We start from the raw sequence: 13,267 nt of genomic DNA on the forward strand, positions 1-13,267 counted from the left end.
GACAGAGCGTCAGCCTGCAGACTGAAGGGTCCCAGGTTTGATTCCGGCCAAGGGCACATACCTGGGTTGCGGGCTCGATCCCCAGTGTGGGGCATGCAGGAGGCAGCCAATCAATGATTCTCATAATTGATGTCTCCATCTCTCTCTCTCCCTTCCTTTCTGAAATCAATAAAAATATTTTAAATAAGCCCTGGCCGGTTTGGCTCAATGGATGGAGCGTCGGCCTGCGGACTGAAGGGTCCCAGGTTCGATTCCGGTCAAGGGCATGTATCTTGGTTGCGGGCACATCCCCAGTGGGGGTGTGCAGGAGGCAGCTGAATGATGTTTCTCTCTCATGGGTGTTTCTAGCTCTCTGTCCCTCTCCCTTCCTCTCTGTAAAAATCAATAAAATGCATTTTTTAAATATATTTTATTGATTTTCTACAGAGAGGAAGAGAGAGGGATAGAGAGTTAGAAACATCGATGAGAGAGAAACATCGATCAGCTGCCTCTTGCACACCCCCACTGGGGATGTGCCCGCAACCAAGGTACATGCCCTTGACCGGAATCGAACCTGGGACCCTTGAGTCCGCAGGCCGACGCTCTATCCACTGAGCCAAACCGGTTTCGGCAATAAAATGCATTTTTTAAAAATATTTTAAATAAGCCAACAGCAAGGCATGCTTTGCAAATAATCAAGTGGTAAGGATACAAAATCTGGCCTGTACAACAAAAAGATTAGGAAGCAAAATGTGAATAAGCCCTGGATTCAGAAAATACCTAAAGACACCAAAAGCACAAACCATGAAGATAAATAGGCGATACAGAATAGGGGAAACCTAAGTGGCCATTAAACACAAAGAAAGATCACCAGCCTCAATAGAAATCAGATAAATGCAAGTTTAAAAAAATCAAAGGTTCCTTGTTTATGATGCATAATTTCTTTATCACCCGTTTGTGAAATAAGAATGACCCTTAAGAAACACGAGATCCGAATAGCATGTTTTCACAGTATCAATGCTAAATTCAATAGAACAACTTCATTGAGTCTAAGTATTAAATGTTTCAAAAGTAAAAGGCAACTAATTTTTTTAACCATATGAATAGGGTCTGACCAAAAAAAAGTAGATTAGCCCTAGCTGGTTTGGCTCAGTGGTTAGAACGTCGGTCTGCGGACTGAGGGGTCCCGGGTTGGATTCCAGTCAAGGGCACATGCCTGGGTTGCGGGCTCGATCTCCAGTAGGAGACGTGCAGGAGGCAGCCGATCAATAATTCTCTCTCATCATTGATGTTTCTATTTCTCCCTCTCCCTTCCTCTCTGAAATCAATAAAAATATATTTAAATATATATCTTACCTTATAATAGAGAAACATGCAAATTGACCGCACCTCCGCTATGCCCACGATTGGGCCGGCAGGAGGCTGGGGGCGGGACTCCGGGTGGCATATCCGCCATTGAGAAGATCAAGATGGAGGTGCCCAGTGGCCGGGCCCATACCGCCGCTCCCGGGGGTGCCTGGGGCGATCGGCACCCCGGGGGGGGCATGGCCGGGTCCATGCCGCCGCTCCCGGGGGTGCCTGTGGCCATGGGCACCCCGGGGGGCGTGGCCGGGCCCATGCCGCCGCTCCCCGGTGTGCCTGGGGAGATCGGCACCCCGGGGGGGGCGTGGCCGGCCCCTCCCGCCCCTCCCGGGGGTCCGGGGATCGATCGGCCACCTGGGGGGCGTGGCCGGCCCCTCCCGCCCCATCCGGGGGTCCGGGGGTCGATCGGCCACCTGGGGGGCGTGGCCCGGCCCCTCCCGCCCCTCCCGGGGGTCCGGGGGTCGATCGGCCACCTGGGGGGGCATGGCTAGGCTCCTCCTGCCCCTCCCGGTGGTCCGGGGGTCGATCGGCCACTTGGGGGGGCGTGGCCGAGCCCCTCCCGCCCCTCCCGGGGGTTCCGGGGGTCCATCGGACACCTGGGGGGGCGTGGCCGGCCCCTCCCGCCCCTCCCAGGGGTCCCGGGGGTCGATCGGCCACCTGGGGGGGCTTGGCCGTGCCCATCCCGCCCCTCCCGCAGCTCCCGGGGGTCTCAGGGGCCAAGGCTTTCTGGGCCTTGGGCACCAGCGTGGAGCCTGCACTGATAGCAGGAAACCACTGGGGGTCGGCTCCTGTGATCGGTAGCAGGAACGCTGGGTGCGGCGAGCCCAAGGCCAGGAAAGCCTGGGGCGGAGGCTTTCCGGCCTTGGGCACCAGTGGGCAGCCTGCATGGATCGCAGGAAACCACTGGGGGTCGGCTCCTGCGATCCTTAGCAAGGATGTCGGGTGCCGCCGAGCCCAAGGCCACCGCCCGGGGCCAAGCCCGGACCCTGAAAAAGGCAGAAGGCGGTGGCCACAGCCAAGGCCTGGGTCCCTGGTGCCGGCAGAAAACTGGTGCAGGCAGCCAGGTGAATGAAGGTCTATTGCACGAATCTTCGTGCAAACGGGCTACTAGTATAATAATAATAAAGTAGATTATTTTATTCTACTTGCAAGGAGAATAGGTCTCAGCCTGCAGTTAAGTGGCATGAGCAACAAAGGACAACAAATACAAGGAAAAGTAATGCCCACACATACCAAAATCTCTAGTTGAACCATGTTCTTTCTGCTTATATAGCAAGTCTATTAAACAACCAGTATAATGGAAGCTTCCATCTCATGAGCCACAATTACTAAACATACATCTATGGGAAATTTTCAACCCCCACACCCGAAACATTTTTTTAAATATGTATTTTATTGATTTTTTACAGAGAGAAAGGGAGAGGGATAGAGAGTCAGAAACATCAATGAGAGAGAAACATCCATCAGCCACCTCCTGCACACCCCCCACTGGGGATGTGCCCGCAACCAAGGTACATGCCCTTGACCAGAATCGAACCCGGGACCCCTCAAGTCCGCAGGCCGACGCTCCATCCACCGAGCCAAACCAGCTTCGGCAACATCCGAGACATTTTAGCACACCTATTGAGTACTACAGGTCATTTAGAAAAGCAGAAATAAAACATACACCCAGTCTTTTCAATTAAAAATTTCCCCTAACATATAAACAATGTCCAGATATAAATTCTGAACTAAATGTATTTTTTCTAAGTATGATTTATGTAATCAAGGCTTTCTTAAACAAAGATATGTTTTACATATATGAACTGTACAAAATGACAGTATATGATCTATACAAATTGTTGAACATTTACAATTACATATAGAATTCTTCTATATGATTTTGTGTGAATGGTTATTTCCTCAAGATAGTGTCCAAATAGCTTTTTCTTCCTATTATGATATGACAATATTTTTCTGAGTGAAGATATATGTTAACACATTGTGGGCGGATCACGAGCATTCTTGTGTTTTCATATTACACAGTGTTTTACATAAATGTTAAAGGCGCACTTTAAAATTAAATACCCATTGCATTTTGAAGTTATTTATGACATGTTCTTACAAGCTAATATCTTTTTAAAGTATGATACTTCATAGAATATTTGTTTTTGTTTTTTTGTACTTGTTCAATAGAAACTTATCTGGCCACTGGGTAAAGCTAGCAATAAAACTACTGGTGTGGGGTGAAGCTGAATCCTGGATCCGGGTGAGGCTGGGTCCCGGGTACGGGTGAGGCCGTGCGCCCCTGGATCCGGGTGAGGCCACGCGACCCTGGGTCTGGGAGAGGCCACGCACCCCTGGGTCCGGGTGAGGCCACGCGCCCCTGGGTCCGGGAGAAGCTAGATCCCGGGTCCGGGTGAGGCCGTATGCCCCTGGATCCGGGTGAGGCTGGGTCCCGGGCCCGGGAGAGGCCACGCGCCCCTGGGTCCGGGTGAAGCTGGATCCCGGGTCCAGGTGAGGCCGTGTGCCCCTGGATCCGGGTGAGGCTGGGTCCCGGGTCCGGGTGAGGCTGCGCGCACCTGGTCCGGGTGAGGCCATGCGCCCCTGGGTCTGGGAGAGGCCACGCCCCCCTGGGTCTGGGTGAGACCACACACTCCTGGATCCGGGTGAAGCTGCATCCCGGGTCCGAGTGAGGCCGTGTGCCCCTGGATCCGGGTGAGGCTGCGTGCCCCTGGATCTGGGTGAGGCCACGCGACCCTGGGTCTGGGAGAGGCCACGCGCCCCTGGGTCCGGGAGAGGCCACGCGCCCCTGGGTCCGGGTGAAGCTAGATCCCGGGTCCGGGTGAGGCCATGTGCCCCTGGATCCGGGTGAGGCTGGGTCCCGGGCCCGGGTGAGGCCATGCGCCCCTGTGTCCGGGTGAGGCCACGCGCCCCTGGGTCCGGGTGAAGCTGGATCCCGGGTCTGGGTGAGGCCGTGTGCCCCTGGATCCGGGTGAGGCTGGGTCCCGGGTCCGGGTGAGGCCGCGCGCACCTGGGTCCAGGTGAGGCCACGCGCCCCCTGGGTCTGGGTGAGGCCACGTGCCCCTGAGTCCGGGTGAAGCCGTGCCCCTGGGTCCGGCCGAGACCAAACCAGAGGGAATCGGACCTGCATTACCACCATTTGTCCACCATCCAGAGCTGAGGGGTCAGTGCCGACATGTACTCATAAGGAACTGGTGGACATTGATATTGGGTCTCAAAAGAACTGTTGGTCCAGAAAGAAACTCACTACAGACTGATTCATTTGCCTGTCAGCATAACTATTATTGCTCGTCTCACATTCAGTTCTTATAAGTATATCTCTAGTGACACATGATCTCGCTCATCTAGGGGAAATGATGAACAACAGAGACTGATGAACAAGAACAGAACCAGAAACAAGGAGGCATCAATCAGACTATCGAGCCTCAGAGGGAGGATAGGGGAGGGTGGGGGGAGGGGGAAGAGATCAACCAAAGGACTTGTGTGCATGCATATGAGCCTAACCAATGGTTAAGTTCAACAGGGGGTTGGGGCATCCGTGGGGAGGGGTGTGAGATGGGAATGGGGGGATGAGGACAAATATGTGACACCTTAATCAATAAAGAAATTTTTAAAAAAAACTACTGGTGTGCAATGTGTTAAGGCTTAAGGTGTAAACACTCTGGAAGGAAAAAGGCTTAGTGAAGAAATTAATGTTCATTTTAAAATGTGTATCATCTCATAACAGGCCCTGAATTTTCAAATTTACATGTAAGAATATGTTTACATCTGAAATTTCTAGGAAAGGTACAGGTTTTGTGTCAAAAAGCAGCGAAATTTTAAACCCACCAATTTACTGAACGAGCCATTACTTTCATTAGAAACACATAATGCTTCCCAAGATGTTGGCAACAGATCGCCGTATAGACGTATATTTTATACAGTGTACTTCTCCCTTTAATTATATTCCAGTTGGAGGTGGAATACCTCCTTGGGTATAAGAAGCAAAAGTACTGCCCTGACTGGTTTGGCTCAGTGGACAGAGCTTGGGCCTGTGGACTCAAGGGTCCCAGGTTCGATTCCGGTCAAGGGCATGTACCTAGGTTGCAGGCACATCCCCAGTGGGGAGTGTGCAGGAGGCAGCTGATCGATGTTTCTCTCTCATTGATGTTTCTGGCTCTCTGTCCCTCTCCCTTCCTCTCTGTAGGAAATCAATAAAATATATTTTAAAAAAATAAAAATAAATTTTAAAAAGAAGCAGAAGTACTGGATGGACTGTGTAAATTGGTCTCCTTGGACACAAACCACGCATTTCCTCCCCCAAAGTATCATATTCAGAAAGCCAGAGATCACAGATACGTTTAGGGATCCCAAACTAGCCAGAGAGCCAAAATAACACATCAATCCTTGAGAAGGACAGGGCGCGAGTTCCTGGACAATACTGTGGCCTGTAGCTATTTTAATCTCTGTAAGAGCTTTAGCCCAGGCTGAAGTGCTCACCAGCTACAAGAATGTGACAACAAGAACAACAACAAGGTCCGTCATGGGAAGTTTTCCACTATCCCCATTTCGGGTTGTGTAACCAACATGGAGCAGAAGAGCAGCCATGCATATGGGAAGACAAACATGCAAACGGACACAGGATTGCGCAGAAGCAGCGTGATCTCCAACAAGGACAAACTCCTTGCAACCTACACCACATGCATTTACTGGAGAAGACTGAAATGATGCCTCATTCGACCTTAACGGCTCACCGAAAGTAGCTGTAATGGTTCTATTGTCAGGAACTTTAGGGGGACAACTCACTAGAATTTCCGTTTTGCCCTTAAAACCTCCATGGGTGGCAAAAGCAAAGATAGAAGCAATCCATTCAAGGACCCCGAGGAAGCCGAGGGGCTCTGTGAGCGGGTTGAGGTTGAGCTGGAAGGAGGGCATCCTCTGAGCGAGGGAAGGAGAGACAATCAGGACGGCTGGGCGGCGGCGGTGGAGGACCCACAAGACCAGCGGAGGAGGAGGCTCGAGAGGAAGGGCAAACTTTAAATACGTGCCATTGGAGGCATAACAGATGTACACTAATGTAATTGTTGAACATTTCATGTTTCCATCTTCCTCCTCTTAGAAATAATGATTTGGCGCCCTAGCCGGTTTGGCTCAGTGGATAGAGCGTCGGCCTGTGGACTGAGGGGTCCCAGGTTCGATTCCGGCCAGGGGCACATGCCCGGGTTGCAGGCTCGATCCCCAGTGTGGGGCGTGCAGGAGGCAGCCAATCAGTGATTCTCTCTCATCATTGATGTTTCTGTCTCTCTCTCCCTCTCCCTTCCTCTCTGAAATCAATAACGAAATATATTTAAAAAAAAGAAATAATGATTTGGTGGAAATCTGCTAGATGATTTTGTGTGAATGGTTATTTCCTCAAGATAGAGTCCAAATGGTAGAATTACTGAGTGAAAAATGTATATTTAGGAGAGATCAACCAAAGGACTTGTATGTGAGCATATAAGCCCAACCAATGGACACAGACACCAGGGGGGTGAGTGGGGGTGGGAGGGTGGGGGGGGCAATGGGGGGATAAGGACACATATGTAATACCTTCATCAAGAAAGAAAAAAATGTACATTTATATTTACTTTTTAAGACTCTTAGTCTACAGTACACAACTGCTCTCCAGAAAGTGTGCCCTCCCACCAGAATTCTAGTTTGCTCACTTTTTTTTGTTTGTTTACCAGTAGTTCTGATTCCTGCCAAAATTAAAAAGAAAAACAGGCACCTTAATTTGCATAAGGAGATAAAACAACCCAGAAGTACTAGAATGAGAATTTTGTGGCTTACTAACATTTCAGATCAGTGAAGCAAAGTGTTGAGAGGATTTGTTTAGCTTTTGCCGGGAGGACTTAGCACCCTCTGATGTACCTTTTTTTTCCTGCAACCCTGCCAAACTTGCTTATACACTGAGTGGCCAGGTTATTATGATCTCTGAATACGTAATAATCTGGCCACTCAGTGTATATCCTATATAATAAAAAGCTAATATGTAAATTGTCCCCTCGACCAGGAGTTTGACCAGCAGGCAGGCCGGCCAACCGCCCATGTCCCCTCCCCCTGGCCAGGCTGGCCGGACCCCACCCATGCACAAATTCATGCCCTTGACCATGTACACACACACACACACACACACACACACACACACACACACACACACACACTGAGTGGCCAGATTATTATGCGTTCAGAGATCATAATAATCTGGCCACTCGGTATAGTTTTACTAGCTCTTCTGTGGATTACATCAGATTGTCATCATAGGTGATTAGGTTATCTGCGGATAAGGCAGTTGGATGTCTCCTTTCCAACCTGGATGCCTCTTTGTGACTGGCTTCAAACAATGGGGTTGAATTTCCCTGCTTCTTTGCATACGTGGTAATTGTAGATTGGATGCCAGATATTATGACATTTTACCCAGGATGGTATCTACGTTCCCAAATATACTCTTGAGTTTTGTTCTGGGATTCTGTTAAGTTACCTGGACACAGTTTGGCTCTATTAGACTAAGAAGTCATCTTTCCTAGTGTGGTTCTTTTAAAACATTGGAAATGGGTTTTAAATTTGATGACGTGTGCACCACTGTGGAAGACATCTGTTGGTTTTGCCACCCAACATCCATCCCCCCTCCCCTGCTACCAGTGTCCTTATTTCCACACAGATGTGCCCATCCCCCTGCCCTGGCAAACCAGAGCCCTGCTTTCCTGCAGCCTCGCTGATCCCATCTAACTAGCGACACTTTGGGGGGCTGTAGGGGTGCAGGCAGGCACCGAACAGAAGGGAAGTTGGGGCAAGAAAGGCAAATCTCAGAGAATCAAATCTTGGATCCAGCCAGGAAATACGCCCTAACCTTTCAATTACATAGACCCAGAAATTCTCCCTTTGGCTCTAGCCAGGGTATTTTTTATTTTTATCTCTTTTGTTATCACTTGCAAATTAAAATCTAAATATGTAGTAGGAAAGAAATAATGTAAAGCAGATATGAATACAATGTAAAATGAACAAATGATAGAGAAAATACTTGAAACTGAAAGCTTTTTTAATACCAATAAAACTGATCAAAAGTACCCAGACAATACGAAGAAAAATACTTGTGAGCAAATTTGCCAATTTAGATGAAATGGACAAACTCCTTTAAATGACCCACCTTACCAAAACTGACTCAAGAAAAATGAGAAAAGCTGAATATCCCCTAATTCTATCAAAGAAATAGAACAGAAAACTCCAGGCTCACATGGCTTTATTACTGAATACTATGAAATACTTAAAGAAATATTATCAATTCTATACAAAATTTTTCAGAAAGTAGAGGAGGGTAAACACTTTTCAAATCATTTTATGAGGCCAGTATTACATCATACCCAAACCTGACAAAGACGTTACAAGGAAAGAAAGCCACAGACCAATATCCTTCATGAAGTTACACATACAAAACTTAATTAAATATCAGCAAACTTAACCTAGCAAACCATAAAGAGGATGATACATCACGACCAAGTGAGATTTAGCTCAACAATAAAATATTGGTCTCAAATTAAAAAATGAACCAGTGTCTTTGATCATATTCAGCAAATAAAGGGCAAAATACAGCCATTTCGATAGATGCAGAAAAAGCATTTAACAATATTCAACAGCCACTTATCCTTTTTTAATAAAACACTCAGAAAAATACAACCAGAAGGAAACTTTCTTAATCTGAACAAGGGAATCTACAAAAATCCTACAGCTAACATGATACTGAATGGTAAAAGACAGAATTCTGTTCAACATTGTCCTGGAAATTCTAGGTAGTGCACTATGAAAGAAAGAGAAATAGAAGTCATGCAAATTAGAAAAAAAGAGAGAAGTAGCTTTATTCAGAGATGGCATGTTTGTGTATGTAGAAAATCCTATCTACAAAAAAGAAAAATGAAAATTTAAAAATCACTATCATTTATAATGGCATTCCAAAACATGAAATACTTAGTGATGCACTTTATAAAATTACAAAATATTTACTGTGAAAACTGTTGCTAAGAGAAATTAAAGAAAACCTACTAAGTGGAGAAATAGGTCATGTTCATGGATTGGTAGACCCAGCATTCTTAAATTGTACGTTCACACCACACCATTCTATAAATTTGATGCAAACCTAATAAAAATGCTGACTTTGCAGAAATTGACAAACTGATTCCACAACGTATATGGAAATACAAAGAATCCAGAATAGAAACATCCACCTTGAAAAAGAAGAATAAAGTTGGAAGATATAAGTGTGACTAAAAGAGAATACAGACAAAACAAAAAGCTCCTAGTTTGCTGCTGGGAATGTAAGCTGGCATCATCATATTGAAAAACAACAGTTCTTCAGTTTCTTATAAAGTTAAATTTCCACTTAACCGTATGACGCAGCAAGGCCACGTCTGCTATTTACCTGATAATTAAAACCATATGTCTTCACAAAGACTTGTGCATTTATTTTTGTATCAACTCTTAATAATAAGCCCGATTTGAAAACAACCCAAATGTCCATCAACAGGACGCAAAACTCTGGGGGGTGAGGGCATGTATGGGTGTGGGGTGGGGGGGGGGGGCAATGGTAAGATATGTATACATATAATACCTCAATAAAAAAAATGTCAAAAAAATTTTTTAAAAAAATGTCCATCAACAGGTGAATGGTTACCCAGATAATGATACACTTGAGCGAGGAATAGCACTCAGCAATAAAGAGGCACGGAGGAGTGACTGCTGCTGGGAATCCCCCCAGGGCTGGGCCCCACCGTCTCTGCAGATTCGGATGCAGCAGCAGGTGGAGTCCATAGAGATGAACAGGCCAGGACTAGTCCAGAGGCGCCGCCGCCACCACCGAGTCACTCCCAGAACTCGATGACAGGGGACAGGGCCAGGCTGGTGCTGCCAGCGGCTTTGACGCTCACCCGGAAGCCTGGCGTTCGGCCAGATAGCGGGAAACAGTCACGTTCCCAGCAGCCTCAGCACGGCAGCCCATAGCAGGCCTCTCTTGCCAGGAAACCAACGAGTGGGGGGGGGGGGGCCGCGGGAGGGGGTCTGTTTGCGCATGCGCACTCGGGTTCGATTGTGCGCGCGAAGCCGTTGTTTGCGCAGGCGCCCTGGACACGCTGAGTGGCCTGGCCTGTGAAAGGGTGGGACTTCCTGAGAGCCCCTCTGTCTCTCCTTAAATTGGACTGAGGGGGCCGCCATCTTGAAGTTAGACTAGGAGGGGAACATGGATTGCGAAGAAGCAGCCGTGCAGGCCGCAGGCGAAGAAGATGCAGGTTGTACGGCTAGTGCAGGGGGGCCGGCCGGTCGTCCTGGAGACCAGGGTGGAACCGGAGACCCTACCAGCCATGGCCTCCTTAGTGATCTGGAAGGCCAGTGTGGTCCTCGTGGCCCTACTAGCCCTGGTGGTCCCGACACCCAGGGTGACCCTTGCAGCCCTCCTGGCCAGGGTGGTCTTGGTGCCCCCGACAATCAGGGTGGCCTGGCTTCCCCGGGTGGCCCTGGAGACGAGGAAACCATGGGAACAGCAGCCATTGATGCTCCCACTGTGGCACGGGCACTCCATGTTCCTGGGCCAGGTGGCTATGCAATATCCATGGCTGCCGGACCGGAAAACCAAAAGAAGATCTTGTATCCTTTCCGAGGATGCCCTGAGGCCTAGTGGCCAAGGGACGACTCAGGGACATCCCGCAGGCTAGGGCTGGCTTTTGGGGACAGGGCAGCCTGAAGAAAAAAATGGGAGCAGGGTGGGGACCTGGGGTAGCCGGGTGGGAGGGGAGTGGACAGGGGCAGGGGCTGGAGGGAAGCGAAGCAGGCCTCAGGGAGTATCGGAGGTGGGACAGGATGAACTGAGGGTGGCCTGAGCTGCGGGTGGGGGTGGGGGTGGGAGTGGGGGCGGACGACTTGAGGGATGCCTGGGGTGCAGGCCAGCCTCTGAGGTACAAGGAAGCCCGAGGCACTGGCAAATTCAGCTGCAGATGGTGCCTTAACCCCGTCTCCCTCAGCAAGCTCACTGTGCCTTTCCGGTGCTCGCTGGAGGCGGAGATGGCCCGCATAACCATGGACGACGGAGAGGAGCAAAACCCCCAGCAGACGACGGTTCAAAGGGAGATCAAGATCAAGGGCACCGTGCTCTCTGTGTCAGTTGTAGAAGCAGCCAATATGGGGGTGGGGGCAAGTGCTCAGGGCCTAAGAGCCCATCTTAGCCAGAGAGGGGCTGTGTCATGCGTACACGGAGTGTCAGGTCTGGCGGGGGAGGGGGTGGGGGAGGAAGAAGGAGGGGGTGGTGTGCTGGGTGTAAGAGAGTCATCGCCTTTAACTTGATTTTTATCCCTCGCTTTTAGCAAATGGATCGCCGACGACTTTGATCTGCTCCGTGTTTCCGTGGGCTCCTTCCTCGAAAAGCTTTCGGTGGTGATGCAGAACATCCAGTGCATTTGGCCTTTTATTCCCAGGAGAGTCAACAGGGCGAGGAGGCCTGGGGCCGAACCCGGCGACCCTAACTAGGCACTGCCCAGGGGATTGATCCCTGGCGTGGTGCTCCTCTCTGACCGGGCGCCGTTGTTTGCTCATATTGCCATCTGGCTCTCTATGCCCGCTTGTTCTGTTTCCCTGTTGCTTGAGAAAAATGGGTGATTAAATGTTTGTTACTGCAGAAAACAAAACTGAGCTAGTGTTCTGTGTCTGACTTTCTTTTCAGCTACCATGGTGCTGCCTCTGTCCTCATGTAGTAGAGGTGGGGAGGTTCTGGGATTCAGATAGTAGTACAGAGCAATTGAAGCAGTGGAAGGAAATAAAAAATCAATTGTGTCCTGACATTCAGCACTAAGTAGTGTCAACGTTTTGGAATATGTTTTGTAGTTTTATACTCGTAGTTATACATTAGATGAATAGTGATCCTATAAATGTGTAAGATGATTAGTTTCTTGAAAATACTTCATTGAACATTGAACATTACCTTTTTTTTTTTTCCTTTCTTAATCCTCACCTGAGGATATTTTTCCCATTGATTTCTAGAGAGAGTGGAAGGGAGGGAGGAGGTTGCAAGAGAGAGAAACATTGATGGGAGAGACACACGTTGACTGGTTGCCTCCCACACACACCCCTACTGGGACTGGGGAACCTGCAACCAAGGTACTTGCCCTTGACCAGGAATCAAACCCAAGACCCTTAGGTCCATGGGCCGACTCTAAGCACAGAGTCAAACCAGCTAGGGCTTACCTTTTTTAAAAATTTGTTTCCCCAGGAGACTCTTTAAGTGAGGTCTGGGGACAGGGCACAGCCCTGTAAAAATCAGCAAACTTCTATTGGGGCGGGGGTGAGGGGTAACAGGGAAGACGGGAAAACAGGGAAGCAGAAATACAGAGGGGTTGACTTTTCACTTGGCCAGGAAAGGGGGTGGAATGTTCCCCCAGCCCGCAGAGTGCGGGGGGGGGGTCTCTCCATCAGGGCATAGGAGTGGGGATGGACCCCAGCATTGGAGGGGTGCACCTAAGGCGGCTGGGGGTGGGTCCCAGGGGCTAGAGGGCGGACCCCGGGGACCTGGGGGTGGACTCCAGCAAAGAGAGGAGCATGGACCCCGGGAGCAGGCAGATGGACCCCAGATGGTGGGTGGCCCACAGGTGCTAGCCGGTGGACCCCAAGAGCTGGAGGGGGGCAGCTGGAGAGGGCTCATGGGCTCTGAGGGTGCAGGCCCACTGGGTGGAATCAGGGGCAGAGGCAGGCTTCCTGCCAGGGGTGGAGACAAAGACTCGGGTATTTGTGCCACCTTGGGGGGCCAATCATTCAACAGTGGGGGTGGCAGCTGCTTCACCCCAGGAGGCAATGCAGTGGGTGGCTTCTCCATCTTCAAGTGGAAATACAGGAAGAGCTGCTTGATTTCCTGGTTCCAGCGAGTGCAAAAGTG

At 49.6% G+C, this 13,267-nt stretch overlaps 1 protein-coding gene and 1 pseudogene across 2 annotated transcripts; one reads left to right on the forward strand and one right to left on the reverse strand.

The window, feature by feature from the left end:
- Nucleotides 1-5,284: 5,284 nt before the first annotated feature.
- On the reverse strand, nucleotides 5,285-6,258 carry LOC307095213 (synaptophysin-like protein 1; annotated as a pseudogene). The gene is made up of 2 exons: nucleotides 5,591-6,258; nucleotides 5,285-5,336 (listed from the first exon to the last, which is right to left on the reverse strand). The product of its transcript is annotated as a synaptophysin-like protein 1 (transcript).
- A 4,621-nt stretch (nucleotides 6,259-10,879) lies between these two features.
- On the forward strand, nucleotides 10,880-11,868 carry LOC307095440 (EKC/KEOPS complex subunit LAGE3-like; the record flags this gene model as incomplete). The annotated part of the gene is made up of 3 exons (XM_079764623.1): nucleotides 10,880-10,992; nucleotides 11,367-11,501; nucleotides 11,706-11,868. The coding sequence occupies 3 exons, from the start codon at nucleotides 10,880-10,882 to the stop codon at nucleotides 11,866-11,868; spliced, it is 411 nt and encodes a 136-aa protein (XP_079620749.1).
- Between the last annotated feature and the right edge of the window lie 1,399 nt (nucleotides 11,869-13,267).

This window comes from Cnephaeus nilssonii (genome assembly GCF_951640355.1).
Source record: "Cnephaeus nilssonii genome assembly, chromosome: X".
NCBI classification, from domain to species: Eukaryota; Metazoa; Chordata; class Mammalia; order Chiroptera; family Vespertilionidae; genus Cnephaeus; species Cnephaeus nilssonii.